The sequence below is a fragment of the Mauremys mutica genome, chromosome 6 (genome assembly GCF_020497125.1).
Source record: "Mauremys mutica isolate MM-2020 ecotype Southern chromosome 6, ASM2049712v1, whole genome shotgun sequence".
In the NCBI taxonomy this organism is placed as follows: Eukaryota; Metazoa; Chordata; order Testudines; family Geoemydidae; genus Mauremys; species Mauremys mutica.
Genome location: NC_059077.1, coordinates 92,463,874 through 92,482,918, shown reverse-complemented (window position 1 = coordinate 92,482,918; position 19,045 = coordinate 92,463,874). Strand labels below are relative to the sequence as shown.

At 40.6% G+C, this 19,045-nt stretch overlaps 1 protein-coding gene across 1 annotated transcript in view; it reads left to right on the top strand.

Annotated features, from left to right (window-relative positions):
- Positions 1 to 1,936: 1,936 nt before the first annotated feature.
- Positions 1,937 to 19,045, top strand: part of TRPM3 (transient receptor potential cation channel subfamily M member 3) — a 599,168-nt gene continuing 582,059 nt past the window's right edge. Inside the window, exon 1 of the mRNA XM_045021627.1 lies at positions 1,937 to 2,889. Coding sequence (XP_044877562.1) covers positions 2,710 to 2,889 — 180 coding nt within the window. The 5' untranslated portion in view covers positions 1,937 to 2,709. The remainder of the gene's footprint in view (positions 2,890 to 19,045) is intronic.

The following is a 19,045-nucleotide window of genomic DNA, read 5'->3' as shown; positions in this document are numbered from 1 at the left end:
CCCCATCTTGTAAGTCAGCCTGTCAGTGCCACTACTCCAAGTCAGAACATTCACCCTCTCTTAAACCAAGCTACACTTCACTGAATAAATGTCTGTCTGTCTGGGTAACAAAACTGGTGAAAGAACCTCATTTGCTCTTTCAAGCACTGAAGGACTGACTTACAAGATAGGTTATTTTCTGTTATTTTTAGAGTTCTGGTTATTGAAGTACTTCTGTATCCATAAATCTTGTCATAGACTCTTATTCCACCTCCTCCTCCCCACAAAAGAGACAGAGAGAGAGAGAGAGGATGCCAGCTTCCTTCAATCCTATCTTGAGCAGTAGTTTTCTGTCTTGCTTAACCTTGTGACCAGAGACAGTCCCACATTTCTTTGTGGGTTCTAAGATGGTTAGGATAGAATAGACAAATTCACTTATGAATTAATATGAATACAAATCATTCACATTCACATATAAGAAGGTTTTAGATTTTCCAGTGGCCAACTATATTCCCTGATTTTGGTAATTTGCTTTCTAATAGCTATGGCCAAAGGTTCAGGAGGCAGAGGAAACATCACAGGAGATGAAGTGTAGACCTGTCTTTTAAATTACTATTTTATCTTTTACCTTTTTACAATATTATGTATGCTTATTGCAAGCATATAAGATTATGTATTTGCTTATTATGACATCTCTAAATTGGCTAACCCTACTGATTTGAGTGCTGATGCATTTCACTAGAGAGTCACTGAAGCTACTCAAGAAGAAATATACCAATTGCTAGGTAAATAAATCTTGGAATATTTGCAGCTCCTGAGAAGAGAAATGTCCCCTCAAATTATCTACTTGGTATCTTTCACTTTTTGAAACCAACTTGATCAGATTGTATAACAGAGGGCATTAGGCTTCCTAAGCTCATAAAAAGTATTTAACCATTAGCTCCCAATCTCCATTTAATGGAGATATTAGCATTGTTTTGCATTTGCTGACCCAACCTTCCTAATATTATCATGGTATTAAACATGCTGTGCAGCAACTCTCCACTTTCATGAATCAAATTACCTGGGCATAAATGGGAATAATGTTGCATCAGGCTATATAGAATGGATCTGATTTGGTTTAGATATTTTATTTAGATGAGCAATATGCACAAGTATAATAAAATACTTTCCATTCAAACATTTCCTCAGTAATTTCTGTAAGGAGGGTTAACTGGTAAGTGAAAATCAAGGATTTAATGGTCTCCTAAGTACTCCTTGACACTCTTGTTATTCAAGTCTAGGATGACAAGGTATAAGTGGGTCATCAAGGGATTCTTTTAAAATGTTCCCTTTTTGTCCATGAAACAGTACTACATGAATGTGTGCTCAAACACATAGATTTATTATGCTGCACTTTAAGGCATCTTTGAAGGACCTCAATCAGTATTCTAAATTTTAATTCAGAGACAAGGTCATTACAGTGCACTAATTGTTCCAGATTTTAGGATGCGAGCCACTTTATTATTGCAAAATACTATTTTGTAAAGGGAAGGATACAAGAACTCTTCAGCTCCATTAATAACTCCACTCGCAGTGGCTGTATCCCAAACCGTAGATGATTTTATGTCGTATGGGGTGTGTACAGCCTAAACACAATGGACATGTTCCAACAGGGAAAGGCAATTTACCTCCCCCTTAATTCCCCCCAATATGTGTCCTTGCTTGCATGGGTTGTATGCTTAATTCCCTGGTTCCTAGATTGCAACTTCAATACACTAGGTTGTAAAATATATAACGGCTTAATTGTCTCCTCTCCGCTCTTGCTTATTTAGAATGAAACTTGCCCTTTAACATCACAGTGGCTTCAGATCAAATTTAGCAGGTTAATCTACAGCAGCTTCTTCATTGCTCTTCGCCCCCAGGGGATCAAGATTATTAAAACCAAACAAACTCACTGGTTCCGGGGGGCAAAGAATCCCGCAGGTGTCTTAACGGATGCTGCTGCTGCAACAATCAACCTGCAATTCATGTGATGAGTTTCACCTGCCGCCACCTCTCACCAAACCCGTGCAAGGAGGCTGTTTTTGCCCACGGTGGGGGGGTGCATCCCGGTAAATTAGTGCCAGGAAAGGTGAGGAAGACTCTGGCAGTTTTTCCTGTGGTTGGCACCACCTACCCTCTTGGGAAAGACCAAGGCAAGGTGGAGCTTTTCTCTTTTCGGGATAGGGGAAGGTGCTAGGAGAGTGTCAAGTTTTGTGGCCCTGGGCTGGTCCCTATTAGCTGCACTTTGCTCCTTCGCCTAGTAGAACAACGTGACCTAGAGGTGGCAGGTAAGGGGGGCAGGGCTGCTTGGTCCCGTTATCTCCTCCCCTGCCTCAAGCTGGGGAAGAATTGGACGAGGGGAGCGAAGAAGGAGAGAAGAGCCGCTTGTTCTGAGCCAGCTGCTACCCCCGGTCTCTTGGCAACGTAATTACCAGCGCAACCTGTGCTGCTGTGGTAGCTGGCGTGCGACAGGGACGCCGAGCGGGGCACGGCTCTTCCAGCCCCGGCCCGGCCCCTGCTGCAGACCCCGCCGCCGCCGCGGTGCCCGGGAGCTGCAGCTCCGCGCCTCCAGGGGAGCGTCCCGGGAAAGGCGCGCGGAGCGGGCGAGGGCGGCCGCGGAAAGAGCGCGCCCAGCCGCGCCCGCCAGGGGGAGGGCGGCGCCCCGGCCCAGCCGCGCCGCGGCGGGAGAGCAAACTTGACTCGAAGATGGGGAAGAAGTGGAAGAGCCCGAGTGAGGTGGAGAAAGGCTGCTCGGAGCAGCCGGCGGAAGCGGGCAGGAGACGGAGCAGGAGCGCCAGCCGGGGGAGGTTTGCTGAGTCCTGGAAGAGGTTAAGCTCGAGGCAGGGTTCCACCAAGCGGGCCGGGCTCGCCTCCCAGCAGGCGCCGGTAAGTGCGCGAGGCTCCTTCCCTGTTCGTCTCAAAGCCCCTGGACTTGTTGGGGCCCCGCGCCGGGAATTCTCCCCCGCAGAGCACATGCTGGCGGGGCTCCCCTCGGCACAGCTAGCAGCCTCTCTGCGGGGTGGGAGCGGACTAGGGCAAAGCTGCTGAGGCGTGGCGCCCGTCTAGTTACCCGGCCTCGGGCTGGAGAGCTGCTCACATGAGTGCTGGGTCCTGGCTCGCCGCAGCCATGGGTGGGAAAGCCGGCGAGGGAGCGCGTCTCACTCCCACTGGGGGGGACGGGACTCCCGTGTGTTGTACAGGGAACGTTGTGGTTTGACTCTTGTAATGGCTAAACCCAGTGGCTTGTGAACCTTCCCGTGTGCATCCGCGGAAACCTGGCGGCCCGTGCTCCTAGCCACCCTGTGAAACCCCATCTCGTGGGTGTAAACTCCACTCCCTCCTCTCACTTGTTGCAACACAAGCTTTCCGAATATTAATATCGGCCGTGCCTAGGGCAGTGTCTCGATCGCTGGATTGTTGAAATGACCAGATACCTCCACCAATTGATAAGGAAGAAAACTGTTGCATCTTAGGGAAAAAATGTATTATGTTCTGACTCTGACTAGAGAGAGGGGCAAGGAAACCTCCTGTTGCTTGTACCAGCCCGAATAACTGTGTGTGTGTGTGTGGGGGGGGGGGTTGTCATTTTTAAAGAGTCAAAATGCTTGCCCTGGTTTTATTGATGATGGAACGAATTTATAGATATCTGAATAATCAAATAGAACCGCCATAAACTATGCATCTCTTACCTACTGGCGTTTTCACATTACACGTAGACTTTCGATTTCATAATGTTCTGTAACTGCTGCAAGGACCATCGCAGCATCCCTCCTTTTGTGATGGTTTTTCTTCTGACAGCCCATTAACACGCTTCTGAAAGTTTGTCCTTCTAAAATAATTTTAAATTCTCTTTAGAAGCAATGCATTATGAATATATGAACTGTTGAACCATAAAAGGGAAAACTGCATTAACCAGATACATTATTTTAAATATTAACTTTTTCCCAAATACAAGACTTTAATACAAATAGTGTTTTTGTTTTGTTTTTTAAGCTTTTATTTCTTGCTTAATAACACTGGGAGGTTGCATTAGGAATTCGTAAGGTAGATTGACAGACATATATTTATGAATATACACGTATTTGAAAGTATATATCAGATGTTAATTTTCTTGACAAAATGCACAAGAAAATTGAGGGGAACGTATACATCTCTCTGGGTTGTTACAAGTTTGCGCTCTCATTTTACTTTGCATACCATTGCTGTCTTCCTTTGCTTAGGAAAAATACCATATGTTCTTGGCAAAAACCTGTTGCTTCAGTTCTCAGGTTGTATATTTGATTTGACAGAGTAAGAGCGATTTATTTCAAATGTATGTGCAGATTTGTTAGTTGTCAAGTTGCAAGGAAAATATCCACAGGTTGAATATCTATGGGGAAGAACATAAGGGTGAAAAGACCTATGGTAGGAGGAGTGCTATGACAACCAGAAGATATGTGGAGAAGCAATAGTATTCTCATCTATGGAGAAAAGAGAGATTAAAATTCTAACCTGGGGGTGGGGGTTAAGGTGAAATTGTGGTACTGCCTCAAACTATTTTTTTCACAAGAGAAATATTCTAATATCAATTTTTCAGAACAAAATATTTTGAAGTCTTGTTTAAATTCTGCCTTCTACAAATTTTACAATATATTTGTCTTATAACTAAGATTGATTCTTTGAATTAAATTTAAGTTACAAACAAAATGTCATCACACAGGTTGAAACCATAGTACAGTGTTAGCTAATTTATGCACAATAACAAGAGGAAATTACCAATTTCCCCCTCCTCGTCTCTTCTCTTAAAATGGTATTAAAGTGGCTTTACTTTCTACTTCCAAGGTAATACATGCACACCATAGTTTCAGCTCCAGAAACTGTGGGGAGGGAAATGACAGTAAATGTGAGACTGATTCTATAAATCTTTGTTTATTGCTAACCACAAAACAAACAGGGCACATCAGTGGCTGTTTTTACAACACATCTCCCTATTATGTGATACTCTATCTGAATATTAGCATATAATCTCAGAAAATCTATTTGAGAATGTTACCCTACTCTTACTTGCTCTAAACACAGTCTGTAGAAGGTTATGTTCTCCATTGTTTTGGGAACATATTAGTCAATACGTGTTTTGTTCTTTTTCTGTTATTTTAGATACATTGAACTAGAGCTGTTTGGGTTTTTGTTTCTTTAAACGGGGGCACAAACCAAAATCCTGTATTTTTCTCAAAGTTCGGATCCCTTATCAGACTGGAACTTTGACTTGAGCTCATCTATATTTCAAAACTTCTCCTCTCATCTCTGACTTTGTTCTCAACTGCCTTGGCTCTTGTGTTGTCATTATATTTGTCCAACAAGGGTGTAATTCTAATATTCTGATTTGGTGTAAAAAAGACTATGGGTGCAAAGCAGTGGAGATTCAACTCTAAAACTTTATCAGTAATCTGCTACTTACTAAGGGGTTTTTATGGTCCTACATGCTACTATTCATATGTATAGTTACACCGCTGGAGGAACAAATAATGGAGAGCACATTTTATGTAGATTTTTTTTTAAAGGGTTAAATGGTTCAGGCTGAGGTAATTTGGAAGGGAAATATACTATACATTCTGTTGCAAGCATGAGAAGCCTCAATCCTGACAATATTTAATGTAAAGGAAAAGCTTTAACTCAGACTGCTGCCTTAAATGCTAAATATTAGTTTTCTACACTAAACCTACTGTTCAGCCCAAACACCTTTTTAGATGTGTGGTATTTGCCCTGGCCTCCTCACTTGCACCATATAAATAATGAACCCATTTTGATTGATTTCCACAATCTTTAAGGTGGTCATTTCAAATATCTAGTAACCAGTATAGGTAAGGAGTACAGCTTTGGCATCCTATTTTACATCAAGAAATATTGGCAAAAGGAGGAATGCTTCCATTAACCACTTGTACATTACATTGCTTGAAGTGTTTGTCATGGGTACACTCCTAAGAATAAATAGTTCTCTGTTTTTATTCTAATGGAAGGTGTCTTGGCTATTTGCCCAGAAATGTCAAAACATGCCGCTAACACTCTCTTAAGAAGAGAGAAGGTTCCATTGGGTATCAGTGACAGGGGAGCAAGATGACATCTGCCACACCCATCAACTGCTGCCTACTTACTGAGTAAAAACTTTGTTCTGGAATTCTGAGTTCACTGTTCATGAGTAGCACTCATAGAAAATGCTCCCAACATTGGTAAGCTTTTTGTTTTTATTTTGTTTTTGTTACACTTCTATTTATCTACAGGTGCAGCCAAAGCTTAAAAGACCCAATCATTGACTTTCTAATTATGCTACAGGAAAAGCCAATTATAGCTAAGTTTTAGACATTTTACAAGATATATTTTCCAATTCCTTTATTGCCTGCTCTAAGGCTGAGACATGGAGGAAAACCACTCATTAAACTTGTGCTGAAGCTTCTGAGACATGATGATAGGTCTATAGTACAGTATCTTTAATGTTAAGCATTCCATATCTTTTTGCTGGAAATAGCTGAAAGAGAATAACTCAGCAGCATAATACACTTACTGTCTGAGTTGATTGACTTCACTTCCCACCTTCCAGCAACAATAGACTCTATCTAGAAAATTTTTTATCAACAACCCCCCCCCCCCCAAAATCTATGCCATGCTGCTGGGGACATATAAGTGCTTATACCTGTCTGCTCTTTTTAGATCATGCATGTTACTTGTAACTGCAGTTTCATATAGCTCCAGAATAGTTTATGTAGAAGAATATTTGCCTAAAATAAAAGTTGTCATTCATTCTTGAGGAGGAGGGGTTATTTTCTTTAGAAGCTTGTCTGAAAGATGTCTTCAGTATATACATTAGATCTGTTTTTAAAATCTTACTTACAGTGTAGGCTGTTGCCTGACTTGGGTTTATTTAGGCTTCAATGTCACATTGAAACGTCTTAAATAAAATTACAGATGAGGTTACAACAATAGCCAATTCTATTATCTTAAAATTTTAGAAATTGATTACTTTCAGTAATGCTCTATAGTACATAGGCTAGCATTGCCACTTAGATGGGTTAGGCCTGCAGGCTTGAGTTCAACTAGTACCTTTTTGACAACAAACCCTCTCTCAGAACTATTTCTCTTTCCAGTTTTTTTTAAGCCTCTGTTTCTTAAGCATTAGAATCTCCAGACATGACTCCATCCCCAGCCTCCCCACAACATGCTTTCCCCCTCCCCCCCCCCCAACAACCTCCATCTCTCTGCCACAACGTATTTTAAAGTAACTCTACTTTTCAGAATATGCAGCCTCATGGTACAGATCACTTGTATAGTTTTGCTTAGGTCAGTAGTGTAGAAGATACTTTTATGTGAATTTCTTTGCTCTTGTATCAGTTGTCAAGTATGCATTCTCTACTGAGATGGCCTTGCGTATCCCTCTCATTCTTTGTTCTGGAACAACCTTGGTACCCTTTAAGGTCCGCCGCCTTTGTCATCATTTCAGTATAACCCTTTGTCATGCCCAGCCAAGTCTAACTCCTCCTCTTGTTTTTTTTTAAGCTTCTTCCCTGTGTTAGCTTGCTTCATCCTTCTTGTAACATACCTTAATGGGAGAGGACACTGCTGACCATGCCCCTTGTACCGAAGACCATAAGTGGGGTGGCGGTTAGGCTCCAGTAACACCTTATCTCTTGGCACCCTTCCTCAAAGTTGAATTCATATCTCTTTAGGGCCATCTAAGTGAAGGTACCCACATCAGAGTATCTTAAAAACAAGATTGATTAAAAATAGAGAAAATAGAAGTTGTTGGCTTTTTTGTGGATTTCTTTTTTTGGTGTGTGTTGCACAATATCACATCTAAATATTCTAGAAAGCCCAGTTAGGTAGGCTTCCTTATGTTGGTTACAGAGGGGGATGGAAAAAAAATTGTGCATCTCTACAAATTGGGGCTGTTCAGTGGGAACGATCACCCACTTGACCTGGTTATGTAGTCCCAGGTGTTAAACTGCCTTATCATATCAGGGTGAAGTTGCATCAACAGGTCCACTAAGTGTTTGGACTGGAGCCTTGCCTGGAGAAAATAACAAAAATCTTTGTTGCCCATACAAGGGTTATTGTCCCCTTATTGAGAGATTTCAAAGTCCAGCATATTAAAGTCAACTTTCAACCATGCTACTGTAGAGTCTCTTCACCAGTCAGTCAAGGTGACTTGCATGACTGTGATTCTTGGTTATAGGTGTTAAATCATGCTGTGTATTTTTCTATCTTTGCTGATCACATAGAGCCTGGATTTTTTTTTCTCGTGACAAGGATGATGACAAGCAAAGCATTGATAGGTATTATGGATATTATCGCTCCAGTTTTCTTCATACAAGTATTGCATAATGCCTAAATAGAGTTGAAGCTCTCAAGTGTCTGCCTAAACTTAGATTCAGACATCTTGTTACAGCTGGCTGCATTTTAACTGTGTCTGAAGTTTCTAACCAGTGTCTTGGTTGTATGACTGTAGAGTTCACTGACGAAGTATGAAGCCTCAAATCATGGGACGTAAAAAGTAACAATTAGTAATTCTGTACCTAAGCTTTAATTTTATTAGTCTTTTCCCTTTGGATAGCAGCTTGTAATCTTCTTTTTTTTTGTTTTTTTTTTTTTTGTGTCAGTGGAACTTTGTCAAGGTTTGGTGTTTTTTGGTTTGGCCTATATTTATGTTGGTGTTTAGATTATAAGGAAGAGTGAATGGGTCAGTGCTGATTTGGGGGGAGTGGGGCATTGAGGTGGGAAAAACTTTCCTAATGCATAGACCACTGAAAAACCCAAGCAGTATGATTTAAACTAAACTCAATATTGTAATCAAAACTGACTGTAGTAGAGATGACAAAATGCAGTCAATGTTGGTATAGAATACTAAATGTATGGGTGGGATTTGAAGAATGTAATGGAAAGGCCACAGCTTAAATGTAGGAAACTTTAACTATCTTTTTCCTCTCTCCATCCTTCTTTAATTAGCTATAGATGAAATCTTGATCCTATCCTAAATTGTCAGACACATTGAAAAACAAACTGTTGAGCAATAGTCAACATGGTTTCTGTAAAGGGAAATCATGTCTTACTAATCTATTAGAATTCTTTGAAGGGGTCAACAAACATGTGGACAAGGGGGATCCGGTGGACATAGTGTACTTAGATTTCCAGAAAGCCTTTGACAAGGTCCCTCACCAAAGGCTCTTGCGTAAATTAAGCTGTCATGGGATAAAAGGGAAGGTCCTTTCATGGATTGAGAACTGGTTAAAGGACAGGGAACAAAGGGTAGGAATTAATGGTAAATTCTCAGAACGGAGAGGGGTAACTAGTGGTGTTCCCCAAGGGTCAGTCCTAGGACCAATCCTATTCAATTTATTCATAAATGATCTGGAGAAAGGGGTAAACAGTGAGGTGGCAAAGTTTGCAGATGATACTAAACTTCTCAAGATAGTTAAGACCAAAGCAGATTGTGAAGAACTTCAAAAAGATCTCACAAAACTAAGTGATTGGGCAACAAAATGGCAAATGAAATGTAATGTGGATAAATGTAAAGTAATGCACATTGGAAAAAATAACCCCAACTATACATACAACATGATGGGGGCTAATTTAGCTACGAGTCAGGAAAAAGATCTTGGAGTTATCGTGGATAGTTCTCTGAAGATGTCCACGCAGTGTGCAGAGGCGGTCAAAAAAGCAAACAGGATGTTAGGAATCATTAAAAAGGGGATAGAGAATAAGACTGAGAATATATTATTGCCCTTATATAAATCCATGGTACGCCCACATCTCGAATACTGTGTACAGACGTGGTCTCCTCACCTCAAAAAAGATATTCTAGCACTAGAAAAGGTTCAGAAAAGAGCAACTAAAATGATTAGGGGTTTAGAGAGGGTCCCATATGAGGAAAGATTAAAGAGGCTAGGACTCTTCAGTTTGGAAAAGAGAAGACTAAGGGGGGACATGATAGAGGTATATAAAATCATGAGTGATGTTGAGAAAGTGGATAAGGAAAAGTTATTTACTTATTCCCATAATACAAGAACTAGGGGTCACCAAATGAAATTAATAGGCAGCAGGTTTAAAACAAATAAAAGGAAGTTCTTCTTCACGCAGCGCACAGTCAACTTGTGGAACTCCTTACCTGAGGAGGTTGTGAAGGCTAGGACTATAACAATGTTTAAAAGGGGACTGGATAAATTCATGGTGGCTAAGTCCATAAATGGCTATTAGCCAGGATGGGTAAGAATGGTGTCCCTAGCCTCTGTTCGTCAGAGGATGGAGATGGATGGCAGGAGAGAGATCACTTGATCATTGCCTGTTAGGTTCACTCCCTCAGGGGCACCTGGCATTGGCCACTGTCGGTAGACAGATACTGGGCTGGATGGACCTTTGGTCTGACCCGGTACGGCCTTTCTTATGTTCTTATGGAAATCAATGGGAGTCTTGTCATTTTGCCGTTAACTTAGTGGGGCTAGGATTTCATCCTATTTTATTAAACTCCGGTCATAAGGGGCTAGCTGCACCACTTATAACTAAAGTCAGTGTCCATAATAGGTGTTTCCTATGTATTGTGTAGTTATTTTAACCCATTGTGGGTTTTTGAGTGGGTTAGTTTTACAATAGAGAAGCTAAATAACTGTACAACCACTCACTTTTGATGTAAGATCTTTCTTTAAAGGTGATCTCTTTTGAACTGAAACTTAAGTAATATGAAAAGATGTCTTCCCCCAGGCTATATAAAGTAGCATTAAGATGAAAAGAAAATATCAATGAGAAAAAAATATAAGCACATAAAGTATTTTTATTTCGGTGGGGAACAAATCATTTTAAATTCTGAGCAGTTTCTTTGGTCCTCCATTGGAATCTTCTGATGCAATCTCTCACTTACTTTCAACACCAGCGAGTGACAGAGTGCATCTGTCAGATAGCTCATGGCATAGCTAAGGTGTGGGCATATACATCTGTGGTTTAAGGGATGAATAGGGTAGTTGAAGGTGTCATGCAGTGGATAGGACATTGCACTAAAACTTGGGAATAGAACACTCACTTGGCTGACTTCCATTAAGTCACTTCCACTCTTAGTGGCCTTAGATCCTCACATGTACCATAGGGATAACAATATTTGCTGCCTGTGTAAAGTGTGTTTGAGATCTATGAATGAGACCTGCTAGATAAGACAAAGGCATTGTAATCTTTAATATACAATGTAAATGTGAGGAATTAACAATAGTAATTTTAAAGACTGCAATGTTTATTTTTTTAATGCAAGAATAGTAGCACTAACCTAGGTGTCGATCTGACAAAGGATTGATGTATTTTAATCAAAGTTTTCATCAAACAAACATTTTGCAGAAAGTGTTCATTCTGACTCTGTTTTCTGAAGGGATACCCCCTCACCCGAAATCTTCACACAAAAGTTCAAATTTGTGGGATTTTTTCCTGTGTTTGGACTTGTTTTCCAACTGGCAAAAGTTGGAACACAGTAACAGTTTGTGCCTGAAAGTAACATTTTTGCTCTTTGAAGTGAAACACTTTGGGGGAGGGGGGAGGAAATCTCCTGACTTTTTCCAGTGAGAACACATGAGTGTGGAGTGGGGGGAGGGAGGGGAACTTTCCTATATTTTTGACGAGTCCCTTGTGAAACTAGAATTTCTATAGGGGAAAATTTTTTGAAAGGGAATTCTTGTGGGAAATCTATTTCCAGCCAACTCTACCTAGGTATCTCCTTTAAGTTGAATTTGGACAATTATGTTCTGTTTGCCTAATTTTTCTATTTATAGCTTCAACTGAATGTAGTATGCTTCACTTCAATTCATATGCTAAACAATTACTTGTTAGCAAGTGTTAAGCAGAGTTTGTATTCCACTCCAGAGATTGTTAACTTGAGTGGTGGATGGAGTAACTTCTGTGTACATATATCTTATTTATAAAGTGCTTTAGGATCCTTTGGCTGAAATGTCCTATAAAATATGTAGGACATTATCAGTCTTAGGTTATGAGCAGGTGTTTGAAATTAGAGTAGAATGTTACTTAATATATCAGAAATATGTAGGAAAAAGTGGTAGTACATAGATATATTCAAAACTTGGGTCAAATACCTTTTCTCCATAATTATGAAGGACCTAGACCCAGCAGAACAGGGGCACTGGTGTTGCAGAAGGGAGTGGGAAATGGATACACTGGTTTGGGATGGTGAAAGCGCTTTCTGTACTGGTTTTCTGTGCTCAAGCAGTTTGGGGGAGTTGTGAAGTGGATCCCTCCACAAACTGGGGCGTGGGGGGAGAAGTATTCCTGTTTCCTCATTCAGTCTGAAGTTCCTGCAGAGAGCCCCTTGACTGCAGCCTGGACACTTGTTCTGTATGGTGGATGACACAGTATTTTTCCAAAACAGGATAGTACAAAGCCTTTTTGTTTTGGATTGGTGTTTTTCCCCCCATTTTTATTCAGATATTAGTACAAATCTCTCTGATTACTTCACTTTCTGTATATTGAAGTAATCAGAAATGCAGTAAAGCCTCTACCAGCAAGACCGTTGGTTTTGACTAGGGAGGAAAGGTGAGAGCTAATGCATATAATATAGAAGACCTTGTGAGGATCAGACACAGTTCCCACTTTGTAAGAAACTTTTTGATTTTGAAATGCTTAGCCTTGCTGTCTAGAATATTAAGAGTATGACGACAAAGCAATAAATAATAGTTCTTTTTATTGGTAGTGAGTCTATTGCTGAAAGTGGAAGCAATCCCTTGCAGAGGGAGCCAAAGATACTGATAAGTAGGTTGAACTTTGTAGACTACTTTTCTTGTCATTCATTGTCTTTTTAATCTAGATCTCACTTTTTTAAATAACAAATGTTCTGTTTATTAAAACTGTACATTTTAATCATTTGGTACATGATGATTTCCTGAATGCTTTCTTATATTTACTTGAAGATTTTAAAAACAAACCCTGTTTCACTAAAACCTATTTTTTGTTTTGTTTTTTTTGTACGTATCATGTTTGACCTCCATCTAGTAGCAATTATCTAAAGTTCTGAAAGGTTTTGAAACTTTTTTTTTTTTGTGGATGAGGGGAGTGGGCTTTGGTGAGTAGTACAGACTTGACATTTTAGGCACTCTTGCCTAAATTTCTTATAATATGTAGTATTTAATGTTGCAATATATACATTTCTGTTTAGAAATAGATGGAGAAAAGTTTCCCCTAATATCTTATTTGTATGGATTGGTAACGAAGCCAAAAGTGGTGCTTGTTGGTATTTAATCATAAACATTGACCTGCTGTTCCTCAACATAGAGCACTAAAATTTTGTTCAACATATTACACTTGGAGAGGAAGATGATTGGGAACAGTCAACATGGATTTACCAAGGGCAAGTTATGCCTGACCAACCTGATTGCCTTCTGTGATTAGATAACTGGATATGGGGAAAGCAGTGGATGTGATATACCTTAACTTTAGCAAAGCTTTCGATATGGTCTCCCAGCAAGTTAAAGAACTATGGACTGGATGAATGGACTATAAGGTGGATAGAAAGATGGCTAGATTATCAGGCTCAATGGATAGTGATCAACGCGCTCGATGTCTAGTTGGCAGCTGATATCAAGCAGAGTGCCCAGGAGTCAGTCCTGGGGCCATTTTTGTTCAACATCTTCATTAATGATCTGGATGAAGGGATGGATTGCACCCTTGGCAAGTTTGTGGATGACACTAAAATGCGGGGAGAGGTAGATATGCTGGAGGGTAGGAATGGGGAGTGACCTAGACAAACTGGAGGATTGGGCTAAAAGAAATCTGACGTGCAACAAGGACAAGTGTAGAGTCCTGCACTTAGGACGGAAGAATCCCATGCGCTGTTACAGGCTGGGGACCAACTGGCTAAGCAGCAGTTCTGCAGAAAAGGACCTGAGGATTACAGTGGACGAGAAGCTGGATATGAGTCAGCAGTGTGCCCTTGTTGCCAAGAAGGCCAATGGCACATTGGGCTGCATTAGTAGGAGCATTGCCAGCCGATCGAGGGAAGTGATTATTCCCCTCGATTCAGCACTGGTGAGGCCGCATCTGGAGTACTGCATCCAGTTTTGGGCCCCATACTACAGAAGGGATGTGGACAAATTGGAGAGAGTCCAGCAGAGGGCAACAAAAAGGATTAGGGGGCTGAGACACATGACTTATGAGGAGAGGCTGAGGGAACTAGGCTTATTTAGTCTGCAGAAGAGAAGAGTGAGGGGGGATTTGATAGTAGCCTTCAACTACCTGCAAGGGGTGGGCGGGGGGGAGTGTTTCCAAAGAGAATGGAGCTAGGCTGTTCTCTTCAATTTGATTCTAGAATAAATCATCCCGTGTTACTAATCTGAAATGACTCTGAAGTTATAGTTTGTTCTGCCAAATTCTATGCTGATACCTTCATGCACCAACCCTTTTGAAGTTAATGGGTTAGATTCTGAGCTGAATAACTCTGAAGGGTATATTTCAATTGAGAGTGCCACTGACAGCAGAATTTTAAAGACTTCAGTGGGTTATATGGGATGCAAGTCATTACAGAATCCAGCTTTATGGTTTCCCTGCAGGACCAAAAGAAAGAGTTGAGAGAGAGGACAACTTTTATTTTAACACAGCTTTAGTAACTTAACAAACATGGTAAGAAAAATAATGAAAAGTTTTAATTCCAGTATGCTTGAAAATTTTCCCCAGTATATCAGTACCTCTTGGCTAGGTCTCAAAGATTTTTTTTTATTCTTTAATAATGAGACTGTTTGTTTAGTTGTCTGAGAAATGACTCCACATTTTGTTAATTCTGCAGTGATATAAGTTGGGCAAACACTGAAGTGTCCCATTAGTTGGGGGGGGGGGGGAAGTAGAGGGGGGTGTCTCTTCTCAAGTTGAAATTAAAGCAAGTGCCTTATTAGATGTATTGCATCAAAAGGAGATGGAAATTTTATTTTTTTAAAGTGGGATAATGTTAAATGCAATGGACAAGACTACAAAAAGTGATTAGATATTTGGATGTCTCGCTTTTTAAGCAGGTGACATTTTAAGGGGGGGGGCGTGTGTGGGTGTTAGGATGGATGAACCTATGCCCTTATAAAGGTGCCTTAGTCTGAGAATTCAAAATGAATACACTCTTGAAAATCTTGGCCCTTAGTTTGGTTGAGACCTTATGTCTGTATATAGTGGGGAGACAGAGGCTTTGGATTAATGCCTGCAGAACAACTGTGTGTGTTGGACTGGAAGTCTCCCTTGCATAATGTGCATTCAGACCTATTGTGTGGTCTGTAATCATACAAGGAAAATATTGTGAAGGTGTATGTTAGGCGGTTCTTTAGAAACTTCAGGAGTTTTTTTTTATTTTTCAAGTAACAGAAACAAAGAATTTGAACGTGCAGAAAGAGAAGAGCACCAAGGAGGAATAGATAAGAAACCCCCTGATTTGCAAAGCTACAAAAGCCAAGTCATTTTTCTACATTTGAATGCATCTCTTCTCCCCCGCCCCCCCCCCACACAAGGTGTTTGTTTCTGTCTGGTGTGCTGTCTCCCGTCCCTGGTGTTCATGCTGCCTTGCATGAGAGGCCACATTAACACCAATGTGTTAACTCTTGAGGGCTCAGCCAAGTGCTAGTTCATCATTTAGCAGTAAGGCATTCCCTGGGAAATATCCCACCCTCTTCCACCCTCTGGCTTCACCACCTCAACCAAGCTTCACAATCATCATAGCTGTGAACAGTATTAAATTGTTTGTTTAAAATGTATATTGTGTGTATATCCATATAACGTATAGTTTTTTGGTGAAAAAAAATTTCCCTGGAACCTAACCCCCCCATTTACATTAATTCAGGGGTCGGCAACCTTTCAGAAGTGGTGTGCCGTCTTCCTTTATTCACTCTAATTTAAGGTTTCACGTGCCTGTAATACATTTTAATGTTTTTAGAAGGTCTCTTTCTATAAGTCTATAATATATAACTAAACTATCGTATGTAAAGTAAATAAGGTTTTTAAAATGTTTAAGAAGCTTCATTTAAAATTAAATTTAAAATGCGGAGCCCCCCCGACTGGTGGCCAGGACCTGGGCAGTGTGGATGCCACTGAAAATCAACTTGTGTGCTGCCTTTGGCACGCGTGCCATAGGTTGCCTACCCTTGCATTAATTCTTATGGGGAAATTGGATTCACTTAACACTGTTTTGCATAACTACAATGTTAAGCGAGGAGTTGCTGTACTATAGCTTCTGCCTTTTCTGATTATGATTATTAATAGAAGTATTACACTGCAGATGTTAGAGCTAGTTTAACATTAATTGGTTAAACTGTGTCCCCAACTGTCGTCATTCATTAAATAAACTATTCACAATTTTAAAGTATTTAACCAGGTATATAACTAATCCGATACTGTTCAGTGAATAAAGGCAATATTTTCCAAACCTAATCAATGAATATCATTTGTCTAGCATTAACAGATATCCAAAAGTCAACTCTGAGTCAGTTTAGTGTGGCATAACAATGGAATTGAAACAGAATATACAGCACTCTAGTAATATATCTAGCTGGTATTTTGGCTAAAGGCTTCTAACTGGTATCTATTTGCCATTTTATGTACCACCCATGCTCATAATGATCTGTCTGTATTGTCTTAATTCAAGCAGAGTACACTGATATGACACTTTATTTAAATAAAGATGCCAAAGGCCACAAAGATATTTTATTTTTTATTGTGTCAGTACTATGTAATGAGCATGATATGAAATAGAAATATGCAGTCAACCTGCCTAACTACAGGCCACAAACTCTTACTGCATGATAAGCAATTTGCTATGGTATATTAGGCAGGGACACATGGAAATCTGTTGCTCTGCAAGAATGTGTTGGTTTAAAGCAATGCTTGGCTTTCAAGAAATTAATGCAGTGGTTAATAGTTGGAGGAATCTTTTAATAGAAAAGTTTGAAAATGCTGCAGTGGTCATACTGTGACTCTTTTGGCTTGAGAATATAACTAAAGTGGCATATTCTTCTTGATGCATGCAGAACTGAGAATGTTAATGGGAGTATCTTGTGTGCATCCAGACTTGATTATTCTCTAAATACTTGGTAAGGAACAAACAAGTTCATGCTGAAAATACAAGCTGTGGGAGTTCAATACAACATAAAGGAGTCTGCTTCTAGGCTATTTCCCCCTCCATCCCCTCTACTGGGTGCCTAGTGAGCAATTGGAGCATTGTAACAGAGTATGGCTAAGCCATTTTGCCACCTGAGCTGAGAATTCTTCAGATTTGCATAGTGTTGGTCTCTCAGCTCACAGTACAACTCTTATAACGTCAACATTTTTCATTGTTCACTTAATATTAAATGTTTTCTAACTTGATCATCTTCTCCAGAGAGAGGTTTCAGAGTAGCAGCTGTGTTAGTCTGTATCCACAAAAAGAACAGGAGTACTTGTGGCATGACTAACACATTTATTTGAGCATAAGCTTTCGTGGGCTACAGACCCACTTCATTGGATGCATGTAGTGGAAAATACAGTAGGAAGATATCTATCTATAAATATACACAGAGAACATGAAACTATTGGTGTTACCATATACACTAAGGAGAGTGATCAATTAAGGTGAGCTGCTATTGCTGGAAATGGGGCATTTTCATTACCACTACAAACAGTTCTTTCTCTCCTGCTGATAACAACTCACCTTAATTGAGAACTCTCCTTAGTGTATATGGAACACCCATTGTTTCATTGTGTGTAAGTGTAATATATCTATATAATCTTTCTACTGTATTTTCCACTACATGCATCCGATGTGGGTCTGTAGTCCACGAAAGCTTATGCTCAAATAAATTTTAGTCTCTAAGGTGCCACAAGTACTCCTGTTCTTTCTTCAGAGATACAATCACAGAGGAACAATCTTTTGCAAATGTGGATTTATGTAAGTATACACCACTTAAACAACCATTAATTGTTTTAATTTCCTGGAGGTAGTATTTCTTATAGTATACAGTTAAATGTACGGACCGGCGGGTAGCGTAGAAGTACCCCTATATGGTATATACCTGTAGTGAAATCCTATCTTCCAAAGTATACTGAGTAATATACTGAAAGCACAGGGGCCGACTTTCCAATGTGCCGGGGGTGGGTGAGGGTGTGTGTGGGCGCGTGCGCGCTTGACTCCTGGCTCTGCCCCAGGCCCTGACCCCACCTCTTCTGCCAAGGCCTCTCCAGTTTCACCCCCTCCCCCAAGTGCACCACCCCTCATTCCTCCTCCCTCCCAAAGCCTCCTGCACACTGCAAAACAGCTGATTGCGGTGGGCAGGAGGTGTGGGGAGGGACCTGCTGGTGGGTGTCAAACACTGAGGGGGGGGCTAGAGGGGAGCTGATAGAGTGCTCAGCACCCACCATTTTTTTTCTCGATGGGTGGTCCAGCCCTGGAGCACCCATGGAGTCAGCTCTCAGTCACAGGCACCAAGTTCCTTGTAAGCTGCACAGCCTACTTAGCACCATGCAGGCACTCAGACCCCGCCTGGGGACCTGCCAGGAACTGGCTTGGGGAGGGGCACTGTGGTGACTATATGCTGATGTAAATTAGGTTGACATAATTTTGTAGTGTAGACGTGGAGTTTTTTGTAATCTGGATCTTGTTCTGAAATTTAAGGTTTGAGTATCTTTCAGTTACCAAAAAATAGGAGGAAAGTGTGTTTTGTATAGACATCCTATCTTCAAATGACGTTTTAAATCCACTAATGTAGCACTGAGAGGTCAGAGATTATGATCCTTTAGTTTTTTGTTTCAATACTGCAGAGACCAGGAATGTAAAATCAATCACTCAAAGGGGGGACTGTCTGGTATGACTGCTGAATAAAAGCAATTCTTAATATGTAGCTTAACAGTTATACAAATTAAATTCAAAGAACAATTTCCTCCTATTGAAATGTTGAACTAATACATAATGGAGGGCAATGGAATGAAATGGTGGATGGTAAGAGAGACAAGGTGGGTGAGGTAATATCTTTTATTGGACCAACTTCTCTTGGTAAGAGAGAGAAGCTTACACAGTGCTCTTCTTCAGGTCATG